General features: G+C 49.6%; 1 protein-coding gene across 6 annotated transcripts in view; it reads right to left on the bottom strand.

Moving 5' to 3' along the window:
• The window catches only part of Rbpms (RNA binding protein, mRNA processing factor), a 143,392-nt gene that overhangs the window by 5,146 nt on the left and 120,215 nt on the right, over window positions 1-18,031 (bottom strand). For 2 of the 6 annotated variants that reach the window (XM_040731860.1, XM_005066613.4), the window contains exons 6-7: window positions 17,430-17,563; window positions 14,693-14,924 (exon numbers count right to left, since the gene is read on the bottom strand). In XM_040731860.1, coding sequence (XP_040587794.1) covers window positions 14,793-14,924; window positions 17,430-17,563 — 266 coding nt within the window. In that variant the 3' untranslated portion in view covers window positions 14,693-14,792. Of the gene's footprint in view, window positions 1-1,443; window positions 1,548-5,976; window positions 6,047-14,692; window positions 14,925-17,429; window positions 17,564-18,031 lie in introns of those variants that run through there. The other 4 variants (XR_001196247.3, XR_002382109.2, XM_005066614.4 and 1 more) reach the window with 4 other exon arrangements.

Raw genomic sequence — 18,031 nt, 5'->3', positions numbered from 1 at the left:
CTTGTGACGCTGGGCTGGTGGACCTTGGACAACTAATATCCAGTACTAGGGAGTTCAGTGGGAGAGCACTTGCCTAGGATCTTAATTTTACCCCCAGGACTAGAAAAAAAAAATTAACCCGCATGAGTGCCTATAGACTGATCTTTGAATTACGCTAAAGAAAGCAAAGCCCTTCAAAACAAACCCTATGAAGATTAAGAATATCATGGGCACTACTGCTGTGGACCATGATGAAACTAAACAGATTACAAGGCCATATAACTGAGAAGTCATCAGCTGCTCTACAGGATGTGTCATGTGTGGTGCCTTTGACAGCTTTGTGCTGCTGTGAGAAAGAAAATACATTCTACTGGTGGCTAAATCCCCAGGTGCAAGGCAGGCACAATGGAGCACATCAGATGCGCATCTTCTCCAGGAGTCAAAGAGGAGCCGTTCTCCACATGGACCACCCTAAGATCTCCTTTGTTAGTTGCCTGATCCGCTGTCCTCAGCAGCAAACTTGCCCTCTTTCTTTTTAGGCTCAATGAAATTTGCCTCCTTATTTGGGCTGAGGCATGAAGTGTTCCTGGCATTCTGTTACCAGAAGCCAAGTTCTGCAAAGTCACCGAAAGCTGCCGTCTGAGGTGGCAGCGAGCAGGTCATCTATGGTAGGGTACATTCTAGTTTCTTTTACAGACTGCTACCCAGGGCCAGGTTTGGTGGCACACACCTGTAATCTCAGGACTTTGAAGACCAGGGGAGGAAAATCCCAAGTTCCATATGTTGCCCGAGCTACATAGTGAGACCCTCTTCAAATCAATTTAAACCAAAACTAACATCATGATAGCTACTACTAACTGAAAAAGACCATCCAGAAAAGCCCTGTGACATGGAGGAACCCCTGGAGAATCCTACAGAATTAGTTTAGCTACACTCGCTCTAATTTCAGGAGAGGCTGAAATTTGCCCTCCAGTAGAGAAATGGCTTCTTTATACTTAATATAATTGGAAGTCAGCTAGTGCAGCTGTGTGACATACACTATGCCTCAGATTCCCAACAAATTGCTGATTTGCAAACTAAGATTTGGGAGCTGAAAGGGAGGAAAAAGCTTCATTTTATGAAATTCCCTACTACTGGGGTAACCAGACATAAATGGAGCCAGCTTGAGTAGGCCACATGTGACTTGCAAACAGGCATGGTGGCATATATGTTTCCCAGTACTTGAGAAGCAGGAGAATCAAGACTGAGGATAGCCTGGGCTACATAGTAAGGTGCTGTTTCAAAACAAAAAGCACCCACCAAAAAAACCAAACTGCCTGTTGCTGCCCTGAAGTGGTTTGTGGCTGGGAGTCACTGGACAGGGTAGTATGGATATACCATAGGCCCACGCAGACAGGCTGTGGTTCCAGGAGATACTGGTGCCCACCCTGCCCACACTGGTTGCCGCCTGACTTTGGCACTCACCAGCAAGCTCCAGTTTTGTAGAATGGCTGGATGACAGTCGCCACCAGTGAAGATCTCATTAATACCCCCAAGACAGATTGCAGCCGCCACCACACACCCGAGACCTGGGTGGACAGAGAGATCTGTTAACTGCACATGGCAACCTTTTCTGTGGACCTCATGCTGCCCTGGGTCAGGACGACCAGCCTGTTCTTTTAAGGAACGGATCACAGCTGCCACTGCAGGATAATCTTGGAAGGAGCACAGAATGCAGGCAGGAATGTGGTCTGGGGACTTGGAACAATGTGACAGGTTATCAGGTCAGAGGCAAGGGCAGTCAGAGAAATCACTGCGGTAGAAGCTCAAACACTGGAAGCTGCCTGTTCCAGCCTGTGGAGACTGTACCTCAAATTATGGTGTGAGATTCCAAGGACCCTGCTAGGCCCCCCAAATGCCATCCCAAAGTCTGCCAGGCAAATTATTAGATATGAGGCCCCACACAGACTCAGGATGGCTACCAGTTCCGGGGACTGCCTCAGACTAACAGTTTTGGACAGAGCCCAGGAGAGCCCAGCCCTGTCACGTCCAGTAACTAAGCTCTGCAATGAGTAGGACATATCTGACTGTCCTGCGATGCCCAAGGTGCTGAGAGTCATGCCATCCGAAGTTGCAGAGACCTGGCCGACTCATCGATAATACACCTGGCAGTGGCTGCTGCTGGCCCAGTGGGTTTCTACAAAACTCTTCCTCCCGAAGGAGCCCAGCTCCATGGCCATGAACAGCAGACCCTACTGTAGTGTTTCTGCTTTCATGAGTTCACTGCTGACTGACTTCCTAGAGTCAGGCTGTCTCTAGCTTGCAGGGGCCTGATGCTCTCTCTGCTGAAGACAGGAGCGATCACACCTTGTGTGGAATGTGCTCTTCCTGGAATTCGGGGTGGGTTTGTAGCCTTCCTAATATACCTGTCTTATGAGAATAAATGGGTGAGACTGCACTACAGAAACATTTAAACAGGGTAGGTTATTAGAAGATACCTAATCTCCCCCAATCTCTGTCACACTCCCACAGTGACCAAGGGTGCCCCCCCCCAAGGCTGGCTGTCAATAGCAGCCCTAGAGTGCCTCCCGAGGCTGCTGTGTTTTCAGATGCCTAGTGCTGCTGAAGTCACTGGTGGCTTCCTTCACGACTTCTCATGATTTCTGAGCTTGCTAATCAGGACTAACTTCTTACTCCATCATCACCCTCCTCAGGACCCTATAGTTACTGAATATTTACTGTTAGGAGTTCACGTGTGATCTTGATAAAGTAGAAACAGTCACAAGAACTACACTGGCTTCTGAGTATACTACAGTAGGGAGCACAACACTGGTGTCTTCTAACGGAGAGAGCAGGGGTGATTGCTGGAGGCAGACTAGGCTGTTCCTCGCAAAGAAGACGTAGGCATAAACTGCCACAAATTCCAGCCATTTTATCTCCTGTTATTTCCTCTATAGTTTGGTGAAGCTATAACACACATGCTCACAGTTTCTATGCCATGGATGAAAGCCAAGAGAATTTCACAAGTTCTTAAGAATATTATCTCATCCCACACCAATTCCCCAGCTCCACAGAAGACTTGTTTAACTATATTTGGATATCCAACAAGGAAAGCCATCACTGTGTTACTTGTAAGGAGCGACAGAAAATGTTCTCTTGCTCTTGGTGGAGCTGGGAAATTGATAACTTTTGAAACATTGTCTTTCAAACACTATAGTTCTCTTGTCACATGGCTGGACCATCACCACAAATCTAGTGATGGGGTGATCATGTAGACAGACTAAACATCACTCATCCATGACTCTGTGCCAAGCAAACAACGTCAGCATGCTCAGGCCTCTGGCTCCTCTTCCAGAGGTCTTCCTCACACCACCAGTGAGAGCAAACCCACACACCCTTCTCCAGGCTGAGCCCAGGGCATCTCCAGCTATGGGATGTATACTGTGTCCACAGGGCTCCCCATGAGAATGTAGGGCACAGCAGATAGAACCCACATTTACACAGAGAGTAAAGCACTAGGTTAGTTTATATCTTTAGTTTCGTCACTTATGTTAGCACTAAGAAATCAAAGTGGAAAACTAGAGATCCCTAAGGTACAAGGCACAGTGCTGCTACCTGTAAACACTTGGAAGCCAGAGGCAAGATCACAAACCCAAGACCAGCCACTACATTAGACCTGTCTCAGAAAACCAAACACACACCCAAGGCCTCTTCTGGAGTAGGCCAAGGACTGTTGAGATTTGAAGGACAGCATATAACACTGTCTGGCACCCTCCCTGCCTCACTCTCCATCCCAGTACCATCTTGTGTGGTATGGACTTGGCCACCTGGCCGGCACTGGCCTTTCTGACATGTGCTTTGGTCTCTTCTGTTTCTATTGGCTCATAAGCACCATTGTATCCAAATCTGTTTTACATCCCCCGACTTCCTAGTTTGGATTAGTGGCTGACTTGGAAAGGACCTGATCCAAGACTCTGGAAGGAGCTGGACTGGTGGCTACGCAGGCCTAGCTCCGTGTGAAAGTAATGGGCACTGCTACCCAAAGTCCTTCTGGACTATCTCCATGTGACATGCACCCGAGACCTTCTCACACCCAGGCTAGCTAGCACTGGCCTGTGGCCCATATTCAGCTTATAAGAGATGAATTGTGTTCAAATGATGTCATGTTTGGTTCAGATCTTTCTGTGTGTTGATGGCAGCAGTCCCTAGCCCTGCTTTGGTAGCTGCTGCCACCACTGGGGACTGACAGCCACCTTAATGGGCCTGTGAAAAATAAGGATTTCAAGAAAAAACATGAGCAAGCTTGTACAAAGTGTAGGGTCTTTTAAACCAGAACACATATAGTCGCTTTAAAATGTGTTTCTTCCTTTAAGCATATATAAACAGTAAACAAAATGAAACAATAGGAGAGGCTTTGTACTACCATCATTTGCCAACTTGCCCACCAACTGAAATTAGTGTCCCCAGAGCACTGCTGGCAGAAGCCAGATGGCTGTCTTGCCACTCGGACTCCACTACATGCATGCCTGCCAGGTGGTAGCCCCCTGACCCAGGCCAGGAGCACACTGGGAAACACTGATCTTCCATCACCAGGAGGACTCAGCAAGTGCGTCAACATTCAGCATTGATACTGACCCATCACCATCTGAGCCTCTGGGTCAAAGGCTGCCGCCTGTAGGAACTCTCTTTTCTCCTCGGGAAGGCAAGGCTAGCCCCATAACCCACTGTTCTACTTCCCTTTTCCACGAGCACCCACAAACATGTCCAGGTAGAACTTAAGCCACCACAGGCTTAAGTTACCATAGAAGTAAGAGCTTGTCACTGTCAACATCAGGTCCCACCATGTTACAGAATTCCTTCTGGTGCCCTGTGCTTAATCAGAAGTTCAGTCAAGGCACCAAAATATAGAAGGCATTTGTGGTTTTGTTTTTGAATTTACAAGAAATAATTAATCTGATTGTTGTCTGAAGCAACGTTAGGCCTAAGCTGGCACAAGGATGCTCATTTAGGACACTGTTTATAGCCACACCTAAGGGTAGGCCCCATAACCAGTAGTTGGCCAACACAAAAACTCAGTATTATTTCTGTAGACTTTTTGTCATACTTCTTTGGGCATTTTGCTTACATATTATAGTTTCTGATTTTACAGGTTTTGTTTTTGTGGATGTGTGTTTCTTGAGCTTTTTCTTTTTGTCTTGTAAATTCTGGTTTTCTATTGGGTGTGTGGGGAGGGAAAACTGATCAGAATCTAGTGTACAACAATTATTTTTAAATAACTGAAAAAATGTATTGTTAAAAAGTGGACTGGAGAGATAGCTCAGTGGGTAAGAGCACTTGCTGCTCTTGTACAGGACTTGGGTTTGGTTCTCAGAACCCACATGGTGACTCAACACCTGGTAACTCCAGTTGGGAGGGGTGTAAGGTGCCCTCTTCTGGGCTCTTGAGGCACTGCATGCATGTGGTACACATGCATGTAGGTTAAAAAAAACCCATACATGTAAAGAAATTAAAAAAAAAAAGATTTTAAAATCTCAAGGCAAGCCTTGGCAACAGCAGCAAATATATAAATCATTGGGTGGTTGTGGCACACACTTTTAATCCCAGCACCTTGGGGGTGGGGCAGAGACCAGCCTGGTCTACAAAGTGAGTTCCAGGATAGCCAGGGCTACACAGAGAAACTCTGTCTCAAAACAAACAAACGAAATCTTCATTTGAGTGGCTGATGTGTCCTCCATATTGGGAAGGGTTTTGTTTAATGCTGGGGGCAGGTAAACTACAGCTGAGTCATCAAACTTTCTGATGCCTGGTCTGTAGACACCAGCACTGCTGATTACTTATGGGATGGGGCAGTCAGGACTTTGATTCCCGAGTGACACTCTTCCTCCTTTTTCCATGCCAGGTGGAAACGCTCAGGAGAGGTGCCCACGTCTCTCTTGGATGGAGGAAGCTACTGACTATAGACATCTACCATGTGTGGGCCAGGTGTACCAAACAGCCCCAGAGAAGCCAAGTACTCACACAGCCTTCAGCAGAACTGTCTGGACTTCCAGCCCTGAGAAGTAGCCTCGGAGGGAGGGAGCCAGCGCATCTGAAAAGACAGGAAGAGCAGTGAGCCTAGGTCCCACCTCATTCTGGGTCTTCAGACCTCCTCACACTGGCCAGGGTGGGATTTCCTGCCCAGGGCCGAGAAACCACAGCAGCATCCTGAGAGACTTTCCACGTGCTGTGAACACACCAGCCAAACTCACAGGGCAGCACCCTGGCCCCAGGGGCGGCCAACTGCCCCTCCTTTTCATGGCTAACAGGCATTAAGATGCCCAGGATGGCCCTGTGTTTAGGTTCTTCGCTTCCATATTCCCCTAGAAATCCAAGCTGGGGAAAGCTGCCTAATGGCTTCCTAAGCAAGCTAGTCAAGGGAGGCCACTTATGACTCCTCCAGCCTCGCTGGAATTGACCTTTCTCGAGAGCCTGTTCTCTCAGGACAAGGATTGGCTCCCTGGCGCGGTGGGATATAAGAGCAGGCTATGCTCACAGTGCCCCAGAGGTGCCTGGAGCCTGTGGCAAAGAGCTAAACACAGATCAACAGTAGCGCTGTCTCTCCCAGACAGCCTAACCAGCCAGACTGTGGATGCCTTCTCCACCCGGCAGAATGCTCTGGGTCCCATATCAAGCAAAATGTGGACAACAAAAAAGACATCTGCTTTGCATCCTTAAACCCCCCACACTGACAAGACCACTTTGTGCACAACCTGCTGGCCAGAGGGAATGCCTGTTTACCACTGTCCCTACACATCTCTTTTTTTTTGCTCAGACTGGGTCTCACATAGCCCAGGCTAGCTTCTAATTTACTATGAAACCAAGATTAGCCTTGAGGGACTGGAGAGACGGCTCAGTGGTTAAGAGCACTAGCTGCTCTTCCAGAGGTCCTGAGTTCAATTCCCAGCAACCACATGGTGGCTCACAACCATCTGTAATGAGATCTGATGCCTTCTTCTGGCCTGCAGGCAGACATGCAGAGCATTCATACAGAAATTTTTAAAAAATTAGCCTTGGATTCCAGATCCTCCGGCCTCTTCTTCAAAGAGCAGGGCTTACTCTACTTGCTGCTCTTTTATTAGGGAAGAAGGATGGCCTCCCACTGCATACAATGAGCAACACAGAAGTGCTGCTGGGGGCAGAGGGGGCGCCTGGCAAGCAGAGGCAGGAGCCATTTTTGCTGAGGTGGAGGTACAGTGTTGCCAGAAGGAAATTACAGATGACCCTAGGAAGTCCCTGGGGACTCGTGGATTTAGAGAAACTTGCCTCTTCTTCTCTTTCACAATGGTGGGATTCAACCCGTCCCAGAGTCCAGCTCAGAATGCAGATCCTGACTCTAAGGGCCGAGACGCCAAGGAGTCAGGTTAGTTCTTAACACTTTTGTCCTGGTCCCCAAGCAGTCCTCAGAGTTTCCAACTCAGGGACACCTGATAGTAGCCATGTTCCCAGGCTGTCAGTGTAGGACAGGAGGGCCACACTAGGGAACTCCGCCTACTAGGCCATCTTGGGGTAGAGAACTCTGCTCTGACTTGGGACATATGTGCCTCCAACAAAACAGAACAAACCCTTAAGGGTGGACTGTAAGCTTCTGGTATATCAGTGTATACCTCAAGGCAGCCCCTGGGCCATCTTGTATATAAGGTGTCCTCTGGGGACTGTGCCAGATGTTATCTCCAGAAAGCAGGGACCAACTGGCCAGAGGCTCAAAAACCGTGGGGGTAAAGCCACATTGCCAGAGAGTCCCCAGAGCCCCCCCCCCCCCCCAAGGTCCTGGAAAACAGACCAGTATCTTTCCCACCACTCACGGCAGGAAGAGTTGAGGGATCAGAAACTTGTCTTTGAAGACAGTCGAAACACCTACACTTGGGTCTGTAGGGCAAAAGGAGCTAAGAAAATCACAAGAAAATGTGGAAAGGGGGGGGTAGGAAGGCTAGAGACAGGAGCAGAGGGATGGAAGGGCCGGAGGCTGAAGAAACCAGTACCTACCTACCTTGGCTCCCGGCTGGTTCGTCTGAGTCCATTTGCTCACTAAGCAGAGAGCAAAGTTGGAGCTGCCTTTCTGAGTCAGCTGGGAAAGGGCAGCCTAGGGGCCAGGCCCTCAGCAGGGGATGCTGGGAACCTAAACCTAAAATGGTCCATGTGCACTGGTCAGTGTAGAGCAGTGGTGGCAGTTGTGAGGCCTGGGTGTGAAGTGAGGATGGACGGCCCTGAGGCCAACACGGGATGGTGTTCACCGAGGGACAGAGGAATGGGCTGGCAGGGGGGACAGTGCGCCGCAGGGTAGATGGCATGGGTCTGGTGAAGGTGATTGAGAAAGAGGCCTCCTTGCTGTCTGCCAATCAGCCTCCCTGGCTACCTCTTGTTCCAGTGCTTCCCCTACATGCCCATAAGCACGCACAAACACACACGCACTCCCTCAATCACACTGTAACACATTGGGAAAGATAGACGCCCAAGCTCATCCCTCTGTGGACCGTGGCTGGGCTTTGCAAGACACAGTGCTCTTGCTACCATTTACCTGTGGCACCACTGTCCAGTAGGGGGCAGCATCCACCAGCCCAAACTGTTCTTGCACCACGGAGGGGCAGTCCCAGGGGCAGAGCCAGGAGTGTGGGAGCTGGCCCAGGAAAACAAGGTGTTTTATGCTAATCACTACTATTTGGATGATGGCAAGGAGAAAGTTCACCTTTACCCCATATGGGCTGTTTGTTCTGAGGTAGCTGTTGGCCCCAGGTCACTCCTGTTGAAGTCCTGGAGGCTGCTTCTGACTCCTCATTAACATTGTGGGGGACCACAGGCCTCCCCAGACTTCCTCAAAGTCAGCTCCTCAGGAAGAGTTAAGTCTACATATTGTAATCAAGAAGAAAAGCTGGTCTCAAGGCTCATCCTGGCCATTTCTGCACTGCAGAAACATGTATATATACTCTCTCTCTCTCTCTCTCTCCCCCTCCCCCCCCTCTCCTCACAAGCCTGCATATCATTCCAGGGGATTGAGGTCCCCACGAGAACTTCTAATATAATATTTAACTAACATTAACCCTGGTTTAGTCTGTGCCAGACAGAGATAAGTGTCAAGCGTATCACAGACTGAGAAATCTAGGAACCTGAAATTTCCCCAAATAATGTAGTTGTTAAGGGGGCAGTCATTGCCCTGGGGCCACACTGTATGGATCCTACCAGCCTTTAAAACACTTAGATGAAAGGCGACATTGTCGGGAACTAATATCCCAAGTGGTGACAGACTAGATGGAGTAGCAGATACCTGGGAATAATCTGGAGAAAAAATAAAATAGCATGCTGGAGACAGTAAATACCCACAAGATACAGAATTGAAGCCCAACACTTCAATGTCACACAGAATTTATGTTTCCATGGTGCCCAGGACAGAAAGGCCTGCCTGTCTCCAGGGTGGCCCCCCGCAGGCTGAGCAGCACAGCTCTGACTCTCCCCTCTCTAGTGACCGAGTCCCACACTCACTGTTCCCTTCAGATTCACAAGGAAGCGATCACTACAGCTAATGGACATCCTTTGGTGGCTTTTTTCTCTGCTGACCACAGGGACAGGTCTAGACCTGCAGTCCCTGGGCCAAGAGGCTCAGGTCAGCCTTTTAGAAATGCAGCCACAATAGGGCCCAAGTCATTTACAACCAACAGACCCCATGATGTTTGTTTATGAATTTATTCACGTGTATGTGTGTGAGGAAGGAGGGCAGCATGGCTGAGTTGGTTTGTTTCCACCAAATGGTGGGACCCGGGGATTGAACTCAGGTCATCAGGCCTGGTGGCAAGTGCCTTTACTGTTGAGACATCTGGCTTGCATTTCAAAACACCCTCTGGGCTGCCAGCATGCACATGCTCAGATGGGAGGCCCTGCTCTTGACTTACATTTCTAGAAGCATAACTGGAACAGTCTAGAAAGGCTATGCAGCACTAAGTTTGAGAGCAACACCCCGTCCCTGGGCATATTCAATGTGAACAGAGCATGAAAAGCTCTGATATGACACGGGACTCACTCCCTGGGCTTCCTAAGGTCACCTGGCCATAGAATCTTTCTGTGGAGCTGAGACATGCCATTCTGGGTGGACCCCGGACGGTGGTGATGAGCTGGATCTAAGTGGCTGCGGTGCATTCAATGTGGTACCCAAACTTCTAGCTCTTAATGCAACTACTGTTCATTTGAAGATGATCACACTGGTGACATCCTGGTCTAGTCACTGTGGAACAGACCCCAAAGCAATCCTATCCCCTTTGAGCCTAACAGTAAAGACAGCACTTCAAAAATGGATTTTCAGGGCTGGTGGGTGGCTCAGGGGCTAAAGACAGTTGCTGCATAGACTGCTCGAGTTCGAGTCCTAGGACCTGAGAATTGTGAGACTTGTCTACAGGTAACTTATACATACAATCCTAGCACTTGAGGTGCCGAGGCAGGAGGACTGCTGCAAGTCTGAGGCCAGCTTCGACTGAATGGCAAATACCACCTCAAAATTACCAGAAAGTCCCAGCTGAGCAGACTGGTAACCAAGGTTCTAGGATCTCAAACACATCCTCAAAGACCAGCCATCCCAGGCACCAAGCATAAGCGCCGGGGGCTAACTCTCGTCCCGGGCCTCAGCCCTTCCTGGCTGTTCTGAACCTAAGTTAGGCTCCTGTTTCCAGACAGGCGTGTGAAATGCACTCTGATGTCTCTAAGTTCACCGAGACGCTGTTCTGCTTGAGGGCGCCCGAGCGTGTAACACCCTGCGTCAGATTCGGTCCACAGTGGCTGCTTGCCATCCTTATTTAATCTTGTCAGCCTGTTAATTTTTAACTATGTTTGCTAGCCAGGGCCATTAGAGGTCCCTGGGAGCCGAGCTCAGTGAGGCGGCAGAGCTCATGTACAATGTATGAAGCTTAAAGTTGGGGTGTCCCACTTTCTCACCCTGTCACTGGGTTCTAGCTATCCCCACTGGCAGCACCAGTTCTGAATAAAACATGATCCCATTTGGAGTCGATTTTCCTTTTGCTCCCACCCCGTCACAACTAGTTTTCTTTAACGCGAAAAGTTCACTTTCTCCTTTCCTGAAGCTGGTATTAGATAATTACAAAGTTTCCTTTTGGCTCTGGGTTTGTTTCCATAACTCCAAAGTCACACACACAATGATACCAAGAAGCCTGTGTCTTGGGAAGCAACTAGAATCCAGCCTCGCCCCACATGTAACCTCTCCACCCACACAACAAGCTCCAGGAGGCCTTGCCCACTCCCGCTGCTGTCCCTGTACCCCGAAACCAAGTCCGGCATAGGTTTCCGTCTCCAGACACTACTCTGTTGTTCTGTGCCCTACAAATAAATGTCTCCGGCTCACTGGAGCACTTGGGAGCCCCTGGCAACACCATGCTACAAAGGTGTGGAAAGTCCTGTAAGCCACACTTTTGTATTCTTCCTCTCAAATTAACCTCACAAGATACGTGCTCATTCTTCTATCTACACAAGGAAACGGAAGGTCAGTAGAATGAAAGAAACTTGCCGAAAATCTCAAATTTAACAATGGGTAGCAAAACTGTCATTAAAAAAAAATCCTGTTTGTGGGGCCGGCAAAATGGTTTAGCAAATAAAGCACTCGCCCTACGAGCCTGAAAACCCAAGGTCAAACATGGGGCTCACACAAAGGTGGGAAGAGAACCGACTGACTTCCAAGTGTGCACCACCGATTGCACATATGCCCCCACACACACTTGAGACACATGATAATGAGGAATTAAAAAATCTGAGTGGTGGTGCACCTGTAATTCAGGAGGACTGCCTGGGCCAGAGTGAGGCCCTGTCTCAAAACCCAAACAATAAAATGACTTTTGTCTTTTGGTATCTTGAACCAGTGATCTTCCTGCCTCCCTGACCTGAATGCTGCGATCACAGGCAAAAGCGACCAGTTGACATGTTGCTCGAGATTGAATCCATGACCTCCTACATGGAGACCTCACTCACCACCTGAGCTACACCCCTCATCTGTCCGGTTTGGGTCGCCGAGAGTCCTATTTTGACATCACTGGTCATCCCCTACTCTTGGTGACAATCCCAAGGTGAGCTCAACAAAAGAATTTAGAGGTTCATGAGACTCAGGGACTGGGCTTCATCAGAGCTCAGGGAAAGCCTGCAGATGCCCCAGGGTTTAGTTACCCAGTGGGGAAATGCGGGCATACGTAGGAAACCTAAAGCCACTGGCATCAGAACACAGTGCCACTGTGCCCACTGACCGAGACCCTGCCAGATCTCCTCCCGGAAACAGGATGAAGAGGCCGATTTCTAAGTTGTTTTTTTGGGGGGGATAGCTCAGAGACCCCGAGACAGTGACAGGGTCATAAGGAGAGAAAGGGGGCGTCATAGCCAGGAGCAGGATCCCTAGGCTCCCATCACAGCCCTGAAGTCTAGCCTTCCAAGGTGCCAGACAGGACTGTGGAGCCATGAGTCAGGAGGAGCAGGTGTGAGGAGTTGGAGAAGGCCCCAGAGCCTTTCTCTTTTGCAGCTTAACTGAGGGGAGACATGGGGGAGAGCCACAGGCCTTGTGGATCAACAAGCACCATGTTGCCCTCTGGGATTTCCCAGTGTCCCCGTGTCCCCTGCTAGGAGAGGGTGTGTCCTGCCCTGGCTGTGGGAGAGAAGAGGCCTAAGAGGTGGCGCACACAGCTGAGGAGCTGCTGTCACCCGGCAGTGATGGAACAGCTGACATCCAGTACCTCATCTCTCTCTGTTCATCATCCTTCCAGCCTCTGGCTTTCGTGATCAGGGCTCTGCAGACAGCTTCTGGCCTCTCGTCATGTCAAAGGGGAGGCTTTAACCACCACTGCCGGGCAGACAGTCTGGGTGAGTCCCAGGCTTCCTTATACGAAGTTCAAGGATTCCTTAAAAAGGTCCCTGGAGGGGCTACATGTGGGGGTGGGGGCAGATAGGAAAGTTTCTGAAACAACTTAGTGGTGAAATGCTCACCTAGAATGTTCCATTCTATCCTTAAGGGAGAAAAAAAAAATCAAGCTGAAGAAAAAATAAAAAGCAAGACAAAAAATCCAGACAGCAAGTGTTTACTAAGTCACTATGACGTACCAGAATGATCTCTAGTTAAGAATTCTTAGCCCCGCCGGGCGTTGGTGGCGCACGCCTTTAATCCCAGCACTTGGGAGGCAGAGGCAGGTGGATCTCTGTGAGTTCGAGACCAGCCTGGTTTACAGAGTGAGTTCCAGGACAGCCTCCAAAACAATACAGAGAAACCCTGTCTCGAAAAACCAAAAAAAAAAAAAAAAAAAAAAAAAAAAATCTTAAAAAAGAATTCTTAGCCCCACATTCCTGAAGCTCTGAGATGTTGAAAATTGAGGCTGCAATTTTCCCTCATGGGTCTCAGGCCTCTCCATGCATGTGAACTCACATGCATGATGCACATAAAAATGGAAAAGGAAAAAAGTTACATCCCACTCAGTAAATGCCCAGCTATGGTGACACCGGAACAGACTTGTGATGCCCATGTTGCCTCTGGGTCCATCTGTCCATCCCTTTGTGATCTCTATTGAGTTTGCCTGTGGCTCTTTCCCATAGACTAGTTTTAGATTTTTCCATCATGTCACAGGGATGTCTCAAGGGGCACACCCCAAGAAGCCTGTTATAATTTACAAAGTGTCCGTCCCTGTATGCAGGTAACTGGCAGCAGCAATTTGCTGGAAGGCACTGGGTATAGAATCCCCTGAAGCAGAGGCACACAGGGCCCTCTCAGGCCTGTTTCCCCAAGAACTCTGGGGCTGCCCTTGGAGGGCATGGGGGCTTCACTTCTGCCCTGTGGCGAGACCAGCAGGTTTTAGTCTGCCACAGCAAGACAAAGCCAGACTCAAAGGAGAGAGATGTGAACAGGCGGTGACAGGAGGGTCTGTATGCTGCCTATACCTTCCGGAAAGCGGAAGATGAACTGTGACCTCTTCTATCCAGTGACTCATACAATGTGCTTAGTACACTGCAACCATCAGTGACCTTGAGGGTAAACCAGATGCTTATGTAAAAAATGCTAATGTTAGAATTGAACATTGGCTACACAGGGTCGTGGTTCCCTCTGTAAAAATATTAAGGCACTACACACTGCTGTCCTGTTACTTTACCCAATCTGGAGAGGGTGGGAATGAGAGAGAGAATCTCACTAAAGCCCAGGCTGGCTAGGACTCTGCCTCCCAAGTGAAGGGATTACAGGTGCATGCCACCATTAATTAGACCAAAAGCAATGGGATTTCATGGCACATAAGTACCGTTAAAACAGAGAGAGAAATGTAGCTCATGACTAGATAAAACTGAACTAGAAATGGGATCCAACTCATTAGTAATGACAGGTCCCATTTCTTGGGTCTTCCCTTCCTTGGGACAGAGCAGGCACACAGGAGCATGCGTCCCCTAGCTAGATATGTCAGCCTTGTTGGTGCTGATGCAAGAACTTCTGGAAGCCGATGACCTTGTGGCATGAGGATCTTGTAGCATGAAGCTCAGGATGTTTCGGAACTCCAGAAGATGGTAGCGGCATCGATGAAGCCTGGTGCTGGGCACAGTCTTCTAGGGTGTTCTTCCAGAATCTGCTCCAGTGGAACATGCAACTTAGCGCCTGCGGGCCAGGTTCTCACAAGCTCAGCCAGAGATTAAATACTTTTGATCCAAAATTGGAGCACTATGAAAACAAAACTCTGTAGTCTACTTGAGATCATTTTTTTTCTCTGATTAAAATTTTTATTGAAATCTCTCAAATATCATCAAGAAATAGTTTTTTTTTTTTTTTTGCAAAGGGGGGGTTGCTAACAATTTCAACATGGGAGCTCCCTCTGCTGGTCTGCAGTAGGCTGATATGTGACAAACACATTCCCAGAGACAAATCTAATTTGCTGGAGAAGTGGACAAAAGACAGGTGTGTTGGGCTTTGCCTCTGGAGAGAAACACTAGAAGAAAAAAAAAATCCATGTCTCAAAACAAAGTACAACATTGCAAAAAATAAAAACAAAAAAACAAAAAAGCAAAATTAGAAGATTCTCCAAGACACTCAGTTTCCAAAACAAAACCCCAGGCACCAAGGAAGGGGCCCCCACTCTGCTCCCCTCCAGTCAGGATTCTCGGAAGCCATCTTGGCCTCCAAAGATCTCCTGACAGATTTCCCATCTACTTAGAAGAAAGTTCCAAGAAATTGCTGGAGCAAGGCCTCTCCAAAATTCCATCAAGAGTATAAAAGAATTCAGTGAGCCAGCGCCTTGCTGTTCTAATAAGCAAGGGAAGCAGGTGACAGGCCTGCTCTAGAACCCTAGAACCACTGTGACTTGGGGCGACTCTCCATCTCCTCGTGCCCATTTCCTCATCCGTGTAACGGGTTGGACCAGTTCACTCCGATATGGACAAATACATTTAGTAAGAATGTTCATTTAAATGACTCCAGAGAAGTGAGACTCGACCTGGATCTCACCAGCAGCAGATCGGAGTCCCACCCAATCTAGGGCTGATGGCTGAGTCAGGAGGACTGCAGGCTGGGGAAGTCTCAAGAGAAGGGGCCATGTGGGCGAGGCGTGCCAGCGAGGCACACGGCCGTGATGCATCCTAGCACTGCGACTCCATCCTTCCTCACAGTGGCGGAGGCTTTCTAAATCTCCCGAGACCCTTGTTAGAGCCTTCACCCTCCATATCCCGCAGATCACTCCAGACGCCATCCATGGCACATCGTGCCCAAAGCCAGTCTTCCCGGACACTGGCAAGCCTTCATTCTCCAGGCAGCAGTGAATGGCTCTGTTTCTGACTACCCGAAGCCGTACGTCCCAAAAGGCTATGTGCAACCTGTTTCATAGCATGCACCCCTAATAACCCCAACTGTCGGTTGCTCTGTTCCTGAACCCTAAGGAGGAGGAGCACACCTGCACACGAGGTGTGGGCACACCAAAGGGAGTTTTAGTTGGCCTTTGTTGTCGACAAAGTTATCTACGGCACAAACCCACTAATGAATCGGCTAAAGACAGCCACAACCTAGCTGGCCCTGCCTGCTACCTGGCAGTCACCATGGTTACTGAACTCCGACCGATGCAGAGACACCGGGCAGGGAAAGGCAAAAGGCACGCCTGATCCTTGACCAGCTTGTTTCCTGTACCAAGGCAACTCACTACCCCACACCCCACCCCCACAGAGGACAGTATCTGTTCCTGGGGCACAGACACCGGGGCTTCCCTTCGGACTCTGCCTGCCAGGAGCCGGGATGTTCCCGGGGAGAACAGCTCAGGAGACCAGTTGCCAATGCAGGCAAAAAGCACTGGAGTCTCTAAAGAAAGGTCGCCCGCACTACTTCTGACATGGTGGCTTAGGAACACTCACTGGGGCTGCTCCCAGGCCTCTGAATCAGGACTGCTCTGTGTAACATGAAGGTGTTTCATCCAGCCTTGGAAACAAAGGCCAGGCAAAATAAACACACACCCCAGTGTGACAATTCACAAAGATTTACAGTGTTTGCTTAGTGTGGGTGTCTGTACTCGTGTGGAAGGCAGGGGCAACTGGCAGAAGGCAGCTCTCTCTTCCACCCTGTGGGCCCTGGGGATTGAACTCAAGCTGTCAGGCTTGGCAGCAAGCGCCTTTGCCCGATTGGCCACCCTGCCAGTCCATAGCCTGGCAATTTTTAAGAGGCCAGGTTGAGCGGCATACGCAGTAAGACAAATAGAAGCCAGCACTTTTCACAGGCTGACTGAGTGAGTGGTTATTTCCAAGGGTGAAGCTCAGCTGCCATTATTATCCTCCTATGAGGCAGCTCTCAGGGAATGGCTCCCAGGGAGAGGAAGAATTGGTATGCCTCTTCCTGTATTTGGGGGGAAGCAAGGAGTTTGTGTATAAAACCCAGGCTGTTCTTAACTGAGCAAGGAAACTACGCTGTGGAGATCTACCCTTGGCGTATACCTTTGCTCACATGGCAATAAGCAACCTTGTCTTCCCTGCAACTCGAATAAGGATCAGGCTTCCTCTTGGAAGCCTCTTTGGCCCCTCATCTCCCCGTGGACAAGAGAGCATGTCTCTTTATACACGCACACCAGACACACTTAGAACTCATGCCTCGAGTGCACACCTCCCTTCCACACCCCACGCACGCACGCACACACCTACTCCCGTGATGCCCTGTTTGCTAGCTGGGAGCCAAGGAGGGAAGCCTGCCCCGGTCTCCGCATGTGAGATGAGGGTGAGATCATTAAGGAAGAGAGAGGTGTCCTTGGGGGGGAGACATCAGGCAGTGGGTGGGATCATGGCTGCCAGACGGTCCTCGTCAGTCCTGTGGGAGTGTCAGCTGGTTGTAGAGGGGGTCATTCACTTCCTGGAGGTGGATCTGTTAGCTGGACAGGTGTTAGTCACGTGGAGTGCTCTGGGGGCCGGCTTGGGGAGGACCGCTGGTGGAGTGAGTGGAGTGGTGGCCGATGGGTATGAATTACCTGGGCATGCAGTGAGGCGGGATAGGTGAAAGCAGCAGGAGGAGGAAGAGCAGGCGCTAACTCCGCTGGGTACAGAGGGTACGGGGCCCACACTTCAGGGCTACTGGGGTAAAGTGCGGGCACTGTGAGCTCATCTGCAAGAAAAGAACAGGGGAGAGTTAGCGCGTCCCGACAGCTGCTTTCACACTGCAGAAAAAACAAAACCACCAGCAACCCTCGCCCAGATCCAAAGAGGTCAAGCTACTCGCCTCCTGCTAACGACCTGTCGGCTTTGCTTCCCCAAACCCCAAGCGGGGGAACTGCAAGTCCAGAACAAACAAGGCTAGCATGTGCTGCCTGCCCAGCCGTAGGCCTGGGCTGGGAACACTGTGATGTCTCTCCAGCTGTAGCTGGAACTCAAGAACAGTGAGAATTTCCTGCTGAAACCGAGTGTGGTCCCCTGAGGGATGGGAGGGAGTGGGGGAGAGACAGAGAGAGAGGACCCAGGAAGCATCCCATGAGAACCTCCTGTGTGCCTTTCAGAGAATAATGGGTTACCAGCAGGACCCCAAGACGTTCAGTATCGCTACAGACAAATAAACCAGAATAAAGCATTTTCCATT

Source organism: Mesocricetus auratus, unplaced genomic scaffold (assembly GCF_017639785.1).
Source record: "Mesocricetus auratus isolate SY011 unplaced genomic scaffold, BCM_Maur_2.0 Super-Scaffold_100026, whole genome shotgun sequence".
Lineage (NCBI taxonomy): Eukaryota > Metazoa > Chordata > Mammalia > Rodentia > Cricetidae > Mesocricetus > Mesocricetus auratus.
This window is presented reverse-complemented; position numbering and strand designations above follow the sequence as displayed.